This window comes from Nymphalis io, chromosome 2 (assembly GCF_905147045.1).
Source record: "Nymphalis io chromosome 2, ilAglIoxx1.1, whole genome shotgun sequence".
NCBI classification, from domain to species: Eukaryota; Metazoa; Arthropoda; class Insecta; order Lepidoptera; family Nymphalidae; genus Nymphalis; species Nymphalis io.
In genome coordinates, this window is record NC_065889.1 from 8449305 (window position 1) to 8466267 (window position 16963).

The 16963-nt window shown below is 35.8% G+C and overlaps 1 protein-coding gene across 1 annotated transcript in view; it reads left to right on the top strand.

The window, feature by feature from the left end:
* Nucleotides 1-372: 372 nt before the first annotated feature.
* LOC126778761 (zinc finger protein 704) overlaps nucleotides 373-16963 on the top strand; it is a 46089-nt gene continuing 29498 nt past the window's right edge. Inside the window, exons 1-2 of the mRNA XM_050502382.1 lie at nucleotides 373-1089; nucleotides 12468-12634. Of these exons, the coding sequence (XP_050358339.1) occupies nucleotides 715-1089; nucleotides 12468-12634 (542 nt within the window). The 5' untranslated portion in view covers nucleotides 373-714. The remainder of the gene's footprint in view (nucleotides 1090-12467; nucleotides 12635-16963) is intronic.

Consider the following 16963-nt stretch of genomic DNA (forward strand, 5'->3'; position numbering starts at 1 on the left):
AAACTGTGTCACGTATTAGCCGGCAAGCAAGCACCGGCATGGCCGCAGCGCTACGTTGACGACGGTGAGCCGCGAGTTGCGTTGTGCAATCCCGTTAGCACTCCTCCACTCCACGTGCGAATCGAGCCGGCGCGCCTCAATGTCGCCCGTGGGCGGCCGCCGCCCGCTGAAAATAGCGAGCCGACCCGAACTCTACCAAAGAGCACCGAGAGCAGCCGTTTCGTTCGTACGCATAACCTTTACCTAACTCCTTCTCACTCGGCTGAACAGCTGAGTATCAAAACAAAGAAGCGAGACGGGCGGTCGCCGCTCCCGCTCGCCGGCCGGCCGGTGTCGCGCCGCACGCACGCCAGTTCTTGTTTGAACCGTGTCTATTGAGGTCGTCCGCAGCGAGCTTGCGCGCAAAGTTTACTGCCGCGAAAGGGTTTTCCTTTGTCCCGATCTTCGAGGACCTTGCCTTCGTATTATGTTTCCGCGCGAGAACCGCGATCAGCCTCGGCTTATTGAGGAGCCGAATCTAATTGGACGCACGGTGTCGAACCGAAATTCTCGTGGTTTCCCAAAATTTTGTGACGGCTACCCCGCGAAACGTGTGCGTCGAGCGATTTGAAAATTTTGAGTGAACTTGTGATTGAAAGAAGTGTGAACTACGGAATACTAATAAATACCTCTATTGTATATTTTTTAAAAGAGGCCAAGTGAACTCTAGGCATCATGTCAACCGGCAAACGCTTAGCGAAGCGCTCTATCATAGGGACCCGCGTCGCGGCTCTAAGTGATGATGGACTTTATTACTCGGGCATGATCCAGGCTGTGAAAACGCCAGCAGCATTTCCGGAAAATAATAATTGTATCAACTTGACTCCAAACACCCGTTATACGGTGCGGTTTGATGGGGGCAAAATGATTCGCGAGTACCGCGATGCGGAGCTCATAGGACCCGGATTTCGTGGATTGGCTGGAGTTCGTTTGAAACCTGGTCAGCGTGTATTCCTCACATACAACGGCCGCGAGGTCCGAGCCGACGTGTTAGAGCACGATCACGACACCGACGAGCTTCGAGTTCAAATTCACGTACCAGCCGCTGAAGTAAGATTTTCATTATAATTCATATTTAAGTAACATAATTTCAACTTTAAAAAATAATTAAGAACTTGCAATTCAATTAAACCGAACTCTCTAGTCTCATCTTGTACATACAACTGTAACAAAAGACATCAACGCATCGTAGAGTTGTCATTTTAGGGAATTAGTGACGTTGATGTGACGTGCATTGAAAAGTAATACCTATAAATTGCATGAATGTCATGAAACATTCAGTCATTGGCATCAGAGGTGTTGACATTGCGACAACATTGATGTAGACAAAGGTTTTGTGAGACGATGGAGGGACGAGGAGTGAGTGGACGCGTGCAGCGAGCTATTGACCCCGGCTGCACGTGGGGCAAGTGACGTGCACCGTGCACCCAGCCCAGGCCGTCCATACCCGCCCGCACGACTCCGCTGCACGCCTGCACTAACTACGCATCACCAGCTATCGCATGTAACGCACCGATGCCACTTATCGCCGGCCGGCGAGATTATTCTAGTCGCCAGTGACCAGTTATTGCGCGGACGATAGCTAATTTAATCTTGCCAACGCAATAAAACTCGTCTTATACTTTTGAACTAGAATTCCAATAAAAAAGTAACTTACCGATCACACAATCACTGATTCATGCAATTAGTAGTCGTAAAATAATTTAAACAGCTACAAAAGTTTGAAATAAATAATATTTATTTAGACACAACTGTACATCATACAATACTTGTTTACGACTAAAAAGCATAATTTAACTCGTGCGTCACAATCGCTGTTAGACATTTATCTACATGTGGACATAAACCGTGCGGCGCACCAGTTTATGATTTAGTTATGCCTATATATATTCTAAATGGTAATCCCTAATTACTAAAATATTTCATTTTATCTTGTCTCTGATGCGAATACATTCATCATTTATTAAATACAACTTTTAATCAGTACATAAAAATGTAAATACGTGTTTTATCTCGCCACAATTGATCCTAATCACCAAGATGATTAGCTACCGTAGATAAAGTGAGGAGTGGTCGTGCAGAGTTTTTAAACTCAAGGATGTTACACACTTCACATTTTAACACTAATCAGTGGACATGAGTAAAGAAGCACGCACGTGCGCTAAATTCGGCCGAATGCGTACCGTTAACACTACGCGCTGAAATTGGAATTTCAATTTCTCCCACGTGATTTAAAACGATATCTTTGATAACCGCATTTTAAGTGAAAACGTGTCGCTATTACCCCACGTTTCGACGATTATGTTTTACATTGGTATTAGCTTTGTAAAACCAGCCGGCCGGCTACCAGCCACGTAACTCCTCACGCACCAAACACAATACCACAATCTTATCGCGTGAGCTAATTACATTGACCACAATATTATTTTTATTCCTTAAATAAATCAAGACCAGATAATTATACAATTTACACGCCGTGGCATTTTAATGTGGGCAAAAACCACTAGTTACACCGAACTTGTGATGTGATCGATCAACTCGTTGGACAGGTTTTTGTCTCTCTTTATTTAATTGTTATCACCAAGACTTACGCTCAAATTATGTTATTGATTGTTTAACAGGATGACAGACGTGATATGGATTTTATGTTTTACTTAAGTTCATTGTTGCTTGTTTTTGACATATATATGGAAATTGTTTCGAATTGACTGCTGGTGCAATGAGGAAGGAACGACGACGCGGCGCGTGTGCCGGCCTTGCGCGTAAATACGGTGACGTCGCACACGATATCAGCGTGACGCGCTGCCACGATCTCTCGCTCACTCACTGAATAACATTTTCGATAACGAGGCTAAATCATTATGTACTTATGTATAATGTATTAGTTAGGATCAATCCATTAACAATAATGAAATTAAACAATAATAATGGCCTTATTAAGTTATTCGCATTGAAAATAGGTAAGAATGAATAAAAAAAGTACTTCTACGTGCTTACAATAATAAACTACTTTGATTATATTTGTAAATAATTTGCTATCTGACTTAAATTACAAACAGTCGATAAAAACAACTCTATTGCGCAGTTATGGTTCAGCGTTCAACTAATGTCTGATAAACATACGTAAGAGTTGAGACATGATTCCAGTGTAATTACGTTATTTTAATTGAATAAAACAACTTAAATTTTCATCCATAGTCATCTTTTCTCATTAAACACTTGGAAATTACATTGACCGTCATTTTGTACTTATGTATGTGGAGGGTAATCATTATCAGAATGACGCGGTATTTCCCGGTAAGCGACCGACGCTTGCGATCGTCACACGTTATTTACACTTTTTCACTTGGCAAATCCACTACTCGTTAAGCGGAATCCAATATAAAAAAATCTGACTCACACTATCTACTACATTCATAGTATTATTTATTGATTAAAAATTATAATGCATGAATCTAATAAATGTTTATTTTAATTGTATAATATCGTTTCATATCTAATTTATAGAGGAAACAATCACGAAAATGAATGTAATAATCTCAACGAGTATCTTAAATAATTCACCTTGTCGATTCATATATTTTTAAACTTCTTACAAACGCAGCGCGGACGATCATTATGTAGCAAGCAATAAGATATAAAAATAAAGAGTGCGCGGCCGAGAAATAAGGTCACCGGCAGGCCCGGAACCACATAACGGTATTCGTTACAAAATCGCGTCAAGAATTATTTTCACGTGCGCGCGGCGCCGCCCGAACCGTTAGTCGGTGGCGATGTCGGCTCAGCACCGGCTAACCTCATCGTTGACTTGTTTCGAGCTAAGTGGAACGCTACCGCTATCACTAATGACCACAACCTAAAAGAACTCACACGTGTATTAAAATTGCCTTTCGATTCGATGACAAAACAATTCGTCTTAGATTTCACTTTTAAATACCTCAGCAATAATAATTTCGATATTTTTGTACGATAATTTTCATGCTTTTGCGTTGCCTTTCGATTACCGATGTCGTAAAGGAGCGTCGATCGGACACGGCTACTGGCGTACTGCAAGCCGCATTGAGTGTGAAAGTGCCACTCACACCTGTACTGTTTCAGACTTCATTCACTTTTACACTTAATAACGTACATACATTCATATTTGCGGTACTTTTAAATTATCTCCTTGATCGTAGAGTAGCTCTACAATTTTGCATATGTAATATATGCGAAAGGTCATAACTAAATTACTGTTATGGCTTTGCTATTCATAAAACTTATACTGATACATAACTTTTAATTGTTTTTTTAGAAATCCTACTTAAATATATAAACCGCTTAGATATATAAATATAACAATAATAGAAGAAACAGGTTTGATTTTAATTCAAATACAATATGTCCTCAACGGTGAAATATAAATCTCGCTTTCACCACAAGAAATTCCGCAAAGGCTAAGAGAGCAGAACCGTATTTCAATGTATATTGTATGATTTCGTTACGAGCGAAAGGATTTCAGAAACGAACAGTAATGCATTAAAACGCATGATTTTTCCATCACATTTTTTTTAAAGTAATAAATACACGTTTATAGTAGTTAGTGTTGCGTGAAAAATTTGCGTGTATAATATCCATTTCACTTGTAAAACTTAGCTCAAATATATTGGCAATTTTATTCGAAGTTTCGTTACGACATCTGTATATAACAATAATATATATACAAAATAAGAAAAAAAATCGCCGCGTTTTAAACTTATCGTTACATTAAATAATTCAAATTAATATGTAAATATTAAAATTTAACCGCGGAGTATAAACTGTAATAATCCATTAAAGCATATATACCTATGTATGAATGTTCCGATGCAATTTACAAGTTTCTCCTTCGATAATTTCCAGTCGTACGTGACTTTTTTGTCGAAGCAAATGCGTGAAAGGAACTGGCGAGCTGAGATCGACCATCATAAAGAAACCATGGGAAGAGAAAACGACGAGTACCAGCGCATGCGCACCATGTTTATTACACACACAAACATCGATACGTAAGATACAAATTCGATCAGTCAATGTAAAAGATCGTTCATAAACATAAATAATTTTAATCAAATAAAACATCGATATGCACACATACCCGAAATCCACTATTAAATTATCTAATACGTATCGTTAGAACGAAAGAAGTAGCTTGAACACGTTCTCCTATGTATTTCGTAACTTCGTGTTTGCTACGTAGCAAAATGCGCCTAGTGACACTGTTTCTAAATAAATCAAGGTTGATAAGATAATATTGTTAGTCGATTTGCTGGTACAAGTCATCAAGAATCTGTCATGAGAACGATAATTTACTATGGACAAAAATTTAGGACACGAGCCGGATACGCCAAGTTAATATGAAGTTCACGAAATGCTTGTTGAGAGTTTTAAAGTAACTGCTTGCTAAGTTAACATATAATATTGCAATAATTATAACAAACTGCGCTAAAAGAACCGCTACATTAATCCCTTTGATGTTTATGTCGTCGTTATTCACTCGGAATGAAATGTGAATTGTTTTTACACAATATAAGGAAACAGCAATATATCTCATCTTTAGTTTTGCACTACTGCAGGATTTATTTAATCTAAATTAGTTTCAATTTTAAATTATTAGTAATTGTTATATATTACGTACTAGTTCGTGAATACATTAATTATATAAGGAAATACTTTAAATAGTCATTGAATCGGAAACTATTAAAGTAATAATAACTATATACTTTAATAAAATAATATAATTAATATTCGACTACTCCATACGTAAAAAAACACGGTTTTATGAGCTTGACAACAATTAATTCATACCTACACAAAAAGTTTTTTTGGCACAACAATCTTATGATATTTATTTGTTTTAATAACATGCAGTGTGAAATTTGTATTAACCATTTTAGTTAAAAAGTTGAGACAGTAAATGTTGCTAAGAAACAGAAATACAATCCTAACGCTCACTATAAAATAGCTCGACTAATGTATTCGACCTACATTTAGTGCCGAAACAGCGAGATGATTGACCACTTAATGATGTCAGACAACCGTTGCTAATCTAAAGGCGTCATTTCTATGTTGTTTTTGTCCGCTACAATACATTGTTCGTACGTAGTACGTACATTGCGCGTAATTTTAAACCCACAATCTGTAATATGATGCACCTTTAAGTCCGTTAAATGATTTATTTACCTACTTCTTAAAACATTATAATGCGAAAAATAGTTTGATTACTTTTATATTTTCGTCTATGATGAAGTTGTCATCCCACCACTGTGGCGAAGGCAAGGCCGACCCTTTGTGGGTGACCTCATTGTGTTCGCCTTGAAATAGTTTCATGATTCGTGCTCTGCTACTGTTATCTGAATAGTTAGATAAATTATACAGAATTCCCAATATTTTACAACAATTGCTTTACCTACATATATCTACAGTTTTGTTGTTTGTACCTGCTGCATAAAACAAGAAACATGAAAAGTACTTAACGGAGCTTAAGCCACATAACATGATTATCTAATTTAGTAAAGAAAATTTACAGTTACGATGTAGGCGGCTGCCATCTAACGTTACTCTCGTTTGGAAAAAATATGCGAACAAATAAATAGTAGTCTAATAAATATAACCTTGAAACAAGAAAACATTGTGTTGATAGAGTTAGATTTCGAAGGCAAAGGTTAAGCATGATTCACTTCGTCAATATACTAAAGATGTAAAAGCTTTGACTTGACGCTGACGCAAGGTGACGTGAGACTTGTGATCAGTATCAGCAGTGAACTTCATGCAAGCCTTTTTATGTAAGTGAAGATCAAGTAATAATTACTGTCGGCATGAGGCGCGCTATGCGCGATCCTCTCCGACACACTGACCCACTGACCCAGAAACGTTGATATTGAACCAACGACGCACAACCCGCATTCGAAATTCGACCTCCACTTGTGTTTTCCTTTTTTGTAACAAAACTTTGATACAGGTTTAATATATAATGTGCTCAAATGTAAAAAATCCTTTTGAATATGCAATTGTTTTATTAGTAGAGTAATAAAATATTTACATTTGTCCAAGATCTTTATTAGATTGACTTCGTAAAGATTTGTCGTCATTTATGGGCTATTTGACGTCGACGGTGATGTTACAACTTGCAAGTCGTTGAGATAACGGTACTATTCGCACTGCGTATATAATGTTTTTAGTCGAACAGGTTCCCGGTATCCGTTATCAACTAGTGGGGAGTATTGGGCCCGGTCCGTTTTTGGGTCAGGCTGGGTCATGACGCCTGCGTGTTCGATACCCAAACACTCAAACACATATATAACTTATTTTGAAGTCTAAGAATAGAGAGGCAACCGTACTCTCGGGCATCTCAAGGTAAAACGCTCACTTTTCTAAGCGTCGCACGTAAATGATGCGATTATGGCATCACGTTGGGTGCTGTCGAAACAACTTGCGTGTCCTTGCACAGATTTCTCATTCCATTACGTAATGTTACTTTGGCCTTATGCGATTTTATTTACGTACACTTTGTCTAGGATACGTGCCTAATACAAGCGTCCGCCCACGGAGAGAACAGTGAATCGCACCTGTGACGTCACAGCGGCGCCGCGCCTACGCGCTCTCTCCGACGTGCGGTGACGTCGATTCTGAAATTACAGTGACTTACGATATGACGTCATGTCTATCAATTGAAACCTTCAATTGTTTAGACCAATAACCTAGGCCTCGTAATAAATAAAGCGTGCCAGTCTTGCATCATCATTGTCAACGCTACGCAATAATGATTTCCTGACAACGACAACCGTTGACCTAAATGGTCAAATGAATTTATAGTAGACCTATTTCATCAATAAAGTGCCATTGTTTTCTTAGTTTTATTACAAAACAATTCTTAGATTTTTTAAAATACAGTTTTTCAAATACTTATTTTTTAATTGTTAAGAAAAAAGATAAAACCATTATGTCAATTCTCCATTGGGTACAAAATGTTAAGATGCTCTACTTTAACTCTCTTTTATAGAGAAGCTCTACTTTTGTAGAGAAGGTTAGCTGGGTGCGGATAGGATCGTGACCTATGTAGCTCGTTCCGTGCCAACTAGGTCACCTAACTTCGTCCTGCCCCGGTCAATTAATAGGAACGACCTAGGACACTAATATAACGATAACTTAAAAAACAAATATAAAATAAATTTTGCCTTCAATATTGAGTAATAATTTTATGCTTATAATGGATAATCCCAATGAAACCTTGCCTCATAAACAGAATGAGTTCGCGGCAGGGTTTTATACACAGTTACACCAATAAAGAACCAAATGTATGTTTCAAGAATAATGGTAATAAAATCGGTGCTTGCATTTGGACATGTAAAGTGGGTCACGGATTTTTGGCACAAGGTTGTTGCTTGCAGTCCGGCAGGGTGGTGCTTGCGTGCCTTCGCTGTATCCGCCTTGCAACCAACGGTTGTATTCGCTAAACATACAAGGCCACCCGCTCCGTGCCAATCGATTGCTCGACCTAACAGTACACATCCGATTTCAATACCTGAATCTATTTGCTTATTATTTAAAAGCTAATTAAATTATAAAAATTCAGTGTAATAATAGCATTATTAATGCTTATTTGAAATCAAGGCATACTTCTAACAAAATGAAATGCTAATGCTTCTCAAAGTTTTTGTTACTAACCCAAAATATGTATGTAAGTATATGTCGACATATAACACGCCGATACACTGCTAAGGTATAATAACTAGATAAATTACTCTACAACGAGATTGCTTATGATTTATGAAGTAATACGAAAGTGACACGCCTCCACCATTTCAAAATGTTAACTTATTCATACTTCGTGAGCCCTTTTAGCTTACTGCAACAACACATATTATGGTTGTAAAAAGAACATGATTTTACTTTCCTGCTTCAAACATTTATAGTACCTATGTAAGGATTTTCTGAACTATTCATTACCTAATGATCAATTTACTTAGTTTAAGCAAAGCTCACAATTTATGCAATTATTACTGTTGTAATATTAATTACTAAGGTCGCATTTCGTATATCAAAGGTAAAGCTATTGACCTATTTAGTCGTGCACGATCGCCTACTACCATCGAATTGCTTATGCATGCGTGTCAACGTGACTTGAAGTGCAGGCTCCCTGAATATTTACAAAATCAACGCCGCCCATCTATTCTTATCGATGTAAAAACAGAAACTTTACGTGGAATTAGCATATTGCACTCTTTTATTCGTTTATGTGTATACATTTAGAACAAGCTACTTTTCTTGTCGATTACAGTTTACATTTGACATACAGACAATGGTTATCTTCATTTTTATCGTGCAAGCTACTTATGCTGAAACCGGCTACGACATTCCAATGTTATCGGTCGTCTCAGCTATGACAGTCCATTGTTTTCTTAACGTCAAAGTAATAAACTCTTATATATCGTCCTGCCACAGAACTAGCTTTTAGTGTCAACAGATGGAATTAAATGGATTGAGTACATTCATTTATTCCGGTGTAATGCACATTTTCACTTTTGTACACTTGAATAGTGCGTCGTCTAAATTGCCTTTCTTCTTTATAAAGAATAGACAATATTTTTGTAGTTTTTTTAGAGAAATTCAAGTGCAAGTATAGTTGGTACTTATGATTCTTGGAATATAATGTCTAGGTTAGTTAATAAAAGTAATTATAATAACTATAACAAACATTAGTACAAAAAGTGACTATATAAAATTACATGAACGTTAAATTAAAAAGTATTATATGCAGGCAGTTACAAAGAATATGAGAAACGATGAGTTACAAAGTTAAATATACTAATTTATCGCAATAAATAATCATCGCATACGTAAAACGACGAAGTCGCGTCGGTAGGCACGACAGCACAACGCACGCGTCACACTCGTTCAGCCAATGACTCGCGCTATCCTGCAGTCAATGCCACTTGCTTGCACTGCAGTGATAACTTTCGCTTTAAATACAATGCTATTACATGTATCAATTTTCATTTTAGTTTTCACGCTCAAATTAATTAAATATAACAGAAACTGAATGATTAACGCCTTAACTGTCTCACTCAAATAAGAATATGCAAATAATTCGTCAAAACAAGTTTATTTTTTATCATTATTTGAATAATACCCAAATTGAAAAAGCAATTGAGGTAAAAACGCTTAGTCAAAAGAATGCATAATCTATTTGGCAAAGCAACATCGACATGCAACAGAGCCAGCCGGTTGAACTTTCGCAATCCAGATTCCAAGAGTGTCCAGCATACTGTATTTGCAACTTTAATTACTAATACACGTAAATATATGGAGACGAAACAAGCATATACCGATAAATAAAATCATACCTATCGTATGTACTACAGCTATCAAGTAACTAAAATCAATTAAGTGTAGATGGTATTAATGTTAAATATTAATAACTAACAGTATGGCTCTCAAATATTATACTTTAATTTATTCACGTAATTTGTTAATGTATTTAATTAATTCAAAAGTAAAAGTAGGTAACAATATATTTTTTAAGCCTTGTATATTTTGATAGTATAACATTTTTATTTAAAGAATTTAAATATTATTTTTTAATGGATGTGCAATTCCTGTTATGGTTATCAAGCAAATATGAGATCTATTACTATAATAATGACGCAGTATTATCAGTTATCATGTCAAAGTCACTCGGTGACTTTCACTGGCATTTATAGGCGGCCAAGTTTCGCCATCGGATCGAGCAATTGTGCAACAGTTGTCACTTTTTTACATAACGCGTCGAGATTGCCTTTGGTGGGGAAGAGGAGGGATGGAGGGAGAGGGAGGCGATCACGATGAGCGGAACTGCAGCTGCGCGGACGCATGCTTACTGCTGATAAATGTTTGAAGCAGAACTGCTCCACTTATTTATATATAGTTTCAATTATTGATTTCATATACTTAGCTACTGTAGAACCAAAACTTTATAATAATGCATTAATTTTAGCTTGAATTTTAAATACTTAATAAAAGACAATAGAAGCTTTCATAATGTTTTGAATCAATCATAACTTAATGGAACAGTAAAATTAGATTAACTACAAATATAACTGCTCCTTATTAAATTAAAATTTGTTTTAAAATAGCACTAACATGCGTAAATTATAAGTGTGCGAATGCTTGAAAACTGCCGTACATACATAATTCATACTCATTAAAACAACTTTCATTGTTCCGCTATGAGCGGGATACGGACTACGGTTCTCAGCCACGTTCGCAAGCACCAAATCACCAAAAAGTGAAAGTCCATGATGTGATCAGCGTTTTTAGTGCTCACATTCACCGCGAGAAGCAAATCATTATCTACAGTAATAACATCTCAAGCTTATTTGCAATTTAATATAATAAAAACTTAAATACCAGCCAGTTTGCCAAATCTGAAATTTAATCAAAAAAATATTTTTACAGAAACAACTAGATAGGTATTAGAACAATTAAGACTCTGGTTTTGAGGTTAAAGATTTTTATCATTAGTTCAATTTGATCTCGCTTAGAAATATTCCATTTAGCCTCATTACTCTACAATGTCACAGAAAAATTCATCAAATATTACTTACATAGTGTCAAAACCTTTTTTAAAAAATAATTTTAAATAATTGTAAATATATTACAATTCCGAGAAATATAAATAATAACTTCATAAGATATGAAGCAAATTAATTTAGAAAATAATAAATAAGATCGTAGGTATTAAATAATAACCACCAAATACAATAATTCGTTGCACTGACGTATAAGAGAAACGCGATCATAAAGTAGTTGGCAAGAGCACGCGCAGTACATTGTATTAATCATGCGAACACGCGTTGAAGGAAGCTCAGACGAAAATGCAGCCAATGTCAACTGCTACTAGAATGTTTATTACACATATTAACCGAGATTGCGTTCTAAACGTATAATCAAACGACGTCATACTTCTAATAACTAAGTTGCGATATTAATTAGATTATTAGTACAAACGAAAGTATATTTAATCATTAACTAAATTACTTCAATAATAGGCTCCAAAAATATTTGAGGCTTCTGGTATAGCTAAATAGCAGTGTTAATGACTTGGAATGCATCTCAATTCACTTTAAACTATTCTAGGTCATGACGTCATCCACATACGGATCGTACGAAGGTCGACCATATTGATCTCGTATACACGCTTTTTGTTCCTATACCTTACATAATATGCATGCATGTATGACGCCTACAAAAGTATAATTATAACATTCTTAAAGACCATATCTATTACACCAGATAAAAATAGCAAGTTTGTTTTTAGTTTCTTCTAAATCTTTTTTCTATTTATTTTCAACACGGATGTTCAATATTACTCAGTAAATCCTTTTGTCTTTGTATGTATATTGTTTTTTATATTAATTAATTCTTTTTTGTTTTAGGTACCCATAGAACTAAGGAAAAGATTGGAAGAGATAAGACTACTAGAGTCTCGAAAGTCAGCGAGGCTTGCTGACGTGGACACAGATTTTGCAAGACTTGCAGACATGGCCGGCGACAGACGCCGAGCCTCTGCCATCATAGAAGTGCCTGCTCATCACATGCAAGGGTAACTTTACATCATTAATTCACTTTAAATATAAATTAAAATCTTTGTCAGCATCAATCATCTCTTTTCCATTATAACAATTTAAAAGAAAATACCACTTTTTTCCCATAACTGTTAACATATTTAAATTATTATTATTCACAAGCTTATCAACATGGAAACAACCTACAATACTAGGCTTCTGTTTTCAATAATAGCACCGCCAATATGAAATTTACAAAAAATATTTTATAATAACGGAAACTATAACTACAAAATAAATGTTTTACTTCTAATAACTTCCCGATGAGCAATACGTTATGCCACTCCCATGCCTTGTATCGCATAATTGTATTCCAATATAAGCATTTATTTAAGGAATATTTCAATTTATATTGTACAAAGAAGCTATGATAGTCAATTACATTATATGATCTGTAATACTTTTAACGAAATATTTTTCAATACATATCAACGGCGTAATTTATTTACTTCGATCAATTAATTATATTTCAAATTTTAACTAAAATAGTAAATAAGTTATCTCTTACATACTTAAAATTTTTATATTTGTATTATTTACCTTGAATTAGCAGTTCGCCTCGTCATCTACAAGGAAGGCCGCATCTATTGCAAATAAGCTCACCTTGCGGAGCTCTTTTATCAAATTTGCAAATTCTTTTAATTGTTATAAATCGTACTTCCTGTTTACGCAGTTATAATGAGGGTGACTTGAAAACTGCAAGAATACAAAGCTAAAATATAAACAATAATTGATTATTAAGTTATTGTGCTAAAAGGTGACCTCGCCACTAGTTACATTAGTTTACACCAAGCAGTATGTACCCGTATTGTGGTAGTTTAGTTGGTAGGTGTAATCGTTTACAATCGTGCATCGGTGAAGTGGAGCCGCGCGGGCGAAGTTGCGAAATCCTTAGCAAGCACATTAGAAACTGGATGGAAGTGTTAGCGCGGAGTACGGGCGTGTCCTTGTCACACTTGCCTACATTCTGCCTCCCGCGCCCCACACCTCCAGCGAGCCGCCGACAGGGACAGACAATGCAACATTGAGATCCATTAAATACTTATTTTGGCTTGCTTATACTGAACTTTAACATTGAAAAAAAATCTATACAAGAAAAATCTATATTTCAGTGTAGTTGATTCTTTACACCTAAATTAGAAAGATATCTTAGAAGTGTTGGCAAATTGTGAAATATTAAATAATGCAATTCATAATGTAGTGCTGTGGAACCGGAACAAACAGCATTAAATGCCGCAGCAACGTGACGCTCACCGGCACCGCAGTTTCACTTTTCATCATGACGCTAGTGAGAGGTGAGACCTCTACTTGGTCCGCATTTCACAACAGTAGCCAAAAAGCGAAGCCAAGACGTAAAAAGAATAAGCAGTTGAATCAAATCATCTAGATTGAGCGCATAATTATTTGAATCTATATATTATTTGAATTGAGAAGAACGTTATTGTTTGTTTGTTGGTATCGCTTGATCAACAGTAAACTCAAAGCAATTTATCTTTGATTTTATCGAAACTACGCGGGATAGAAATTCCATTCGTGATTGGAACAAATTTGCGATCACGGGACTGGGCCATGGCAAAGTGAAAGCTTAAAAATTTCGTTTTCCTTTAATGTAATAACTACTTATTCAACGTTTTAAAATACTGACATTCTAATCACGTACATCCTTCTACTCTACAATTAGAAATGACTGAATTCAAATTAAAATGAATCAACAAAATTCGAAGATGGCGTCGAGTTCGCTTGATACTTGGCGGGGCCGCCATGACACAGTGACCTAGTTTGAAAATGGAACAAACCGACACACTAGAGACGTGCCACATGCATTCGTGTCCATTCACATATTATCAAAATTACCGATATTCATATCTTAGATACGAAAACTAGACCGCTCAGTTTAAATCAGGATATATTTCAGACCTCTTTTGGAGAAAATACTATATATAATTATACAGAATATTAAGAATTCAGCCTTTCTATGTCTCACGTCCTCGAGCAGGTAGTAAGTACTAACGTATTTAGTCGGCCAGTGGGACAACAGCACAACCCGCATTTTGATGTCGTAAGTATCGGGTTGCTACTTATCACGCCCTAAGTCAATGTTTAGTAAAACAGATTGAACAAATGAAAAAGTATTTAAATATCATCGTTTAGTTTAATACAATATGCACGTCTGAATTTCGCAACCATTTATGTAATACGGTCAGTCTTCATGGAACACCTTTAATGAACTTTCAATGTCAAAAATGGTAATCCCTTTATTGACGCAGTGTTGTATGTTAATGAGATATTTGAGTGTCACGGACGTGTAACACTAGTGACAAACTAGGTACGCGACAGTCTATTAATAATGTGTAACATGACATCCGAGCCATTGTCATAGAGCTATTCAATTAACTAACATTTCTATACCATAGTAATTGAGCTTACTACTAGTTGTTTCTGATATACTATTATGTAAAATATATGTAGTAATAAATGTAACAAAAATAACGATAACACATTAAGAAACAAATAGCGCTAGGGCAGTTTTGCATACTTTTGCGCAACATCTCATGAACAGGAAGGCAATGGAGGGGCGGCAGTCAGAACTAGAAGCACTTTCTCGCTGGGCACGTTTGCTTTCGTTAGACTTGAGGTCCGTTATCTCATTTGGCAGGTGCGGGCATGCGCTTTCCTAGAGAAAGTGATACAAAAATTTTACATTCATCATTATACAAAGTGAGTCTTTGTAAAAGTTACACTGCATCAACTCGTACAATAATAATATCTATTATGTTTTTATAGATTATTTATTATGAAGGTCAGAATAAATAGCCTAAGTCAGAGGCAGGATTTATGAAGATTAGTCATTCGAAATAATTGAAATAGCCGCTGACTTTCCATCGACCTACCTGCAGGTTATTCCACCGCTTGCGGGAACAAAAACAGTTCGACTTGTAATTATTCTTCGAAATTCGATGATTTAAGGACGGAATTTTCGAACATTTAATTCGTATCAGAACATTCGATTTATTGGATGGGATCATTGATTTTATAAAAAGAAAAGCAGTATCGTAAGACTTCTTACTAATTTCAATAACATAAATTTTAGTTTTGTAAATAACTTACAAGTGAATAAACTTACTATTTGCTCAAAAAAAGCCATTTAAACTCTTGTTTCTTTTGTGCTTTTTTTTAAATTCTGATTTAATAAAATAAAAGTTAATCATTGCAATAAATAAAGTATCGTCGGTAGCTTCACTTTCTGCGAAAAACCTATACCTATATATAATTGTAGTTTTTTCTTTAAATTCAATTATTCTTTGTATCTATAACAAAAGTGAAACCAGCATTGTAATAAGCAAAATTAAAACGTGCTTTGTTAACCAAACCTGCCCAATATCTAAAGTGATTGGCCAGAGCAAGCACAACGATGACCTCATCTCAGCTCCGGAGTGGGGTTTGCCGCTACCGACAGAGCGTTTTGCGCTAGCTCAATCACACTTTTTTATACCCGCAAAAAATTACTTCACGACCTACATCAACCGCCACTTGCATGTCAACGTCCAAACAAGCGATTTTTTTGTTGCCTAAAGAACTTTGAAAATCGTCACAGCATATCGTACATCTTTCAATTAGTTTTAATAGTATTGAAACTTAAATCGCTTATGATATTATTATAGTAGCTATAATGGCTCGATACAAATAACTATTATTACATAACAAAGGTAGTAGGTATGTTAATTAATTAATTCTTGTCACGCCCACAAAATGTAACCAGTTAAAATTCCCCTTGTCTGTTATAGTGTCTTATTTTATTATGTTTTTACAACAACAACTTTTTTATTTCCAATTTTGTTTCCAAATAAAGATTATTATTTAAAAAAAAATTGAAAACCAACAAATACATTTCGGAATATTAATTTTAACTCGAACGTGATTAAATTGATCTTACTAAAATGGCTAAGATAATTGAATCGCTCAAGCTAATGAAACAGGAAATAATTTGAATTGAATACCTCAACACGTCTTAGTAGCGTGTGCGTTAAAGCGTATTTGAATAAAGAAAAACATACATATTGTAAATATTAACTATTGTAAATAGTTAGTATCAGTAGCGAGTTGGTGGCGCGGCAACAGGCGGCAAGGTCGTCGTCAATGTTACGTATCTACTATAATCTATATATCTACTATACGAGCCCGCAGCGAGGTGAGTGTGCACAGATGCAGGTCGACTGTGGCTGCCAACCGGCGATTGTTGATTAGTGACAGCAAAATTTAGATAAACTATAAGATAATTTACATGTAACACAGTTAAAAACTTTTGT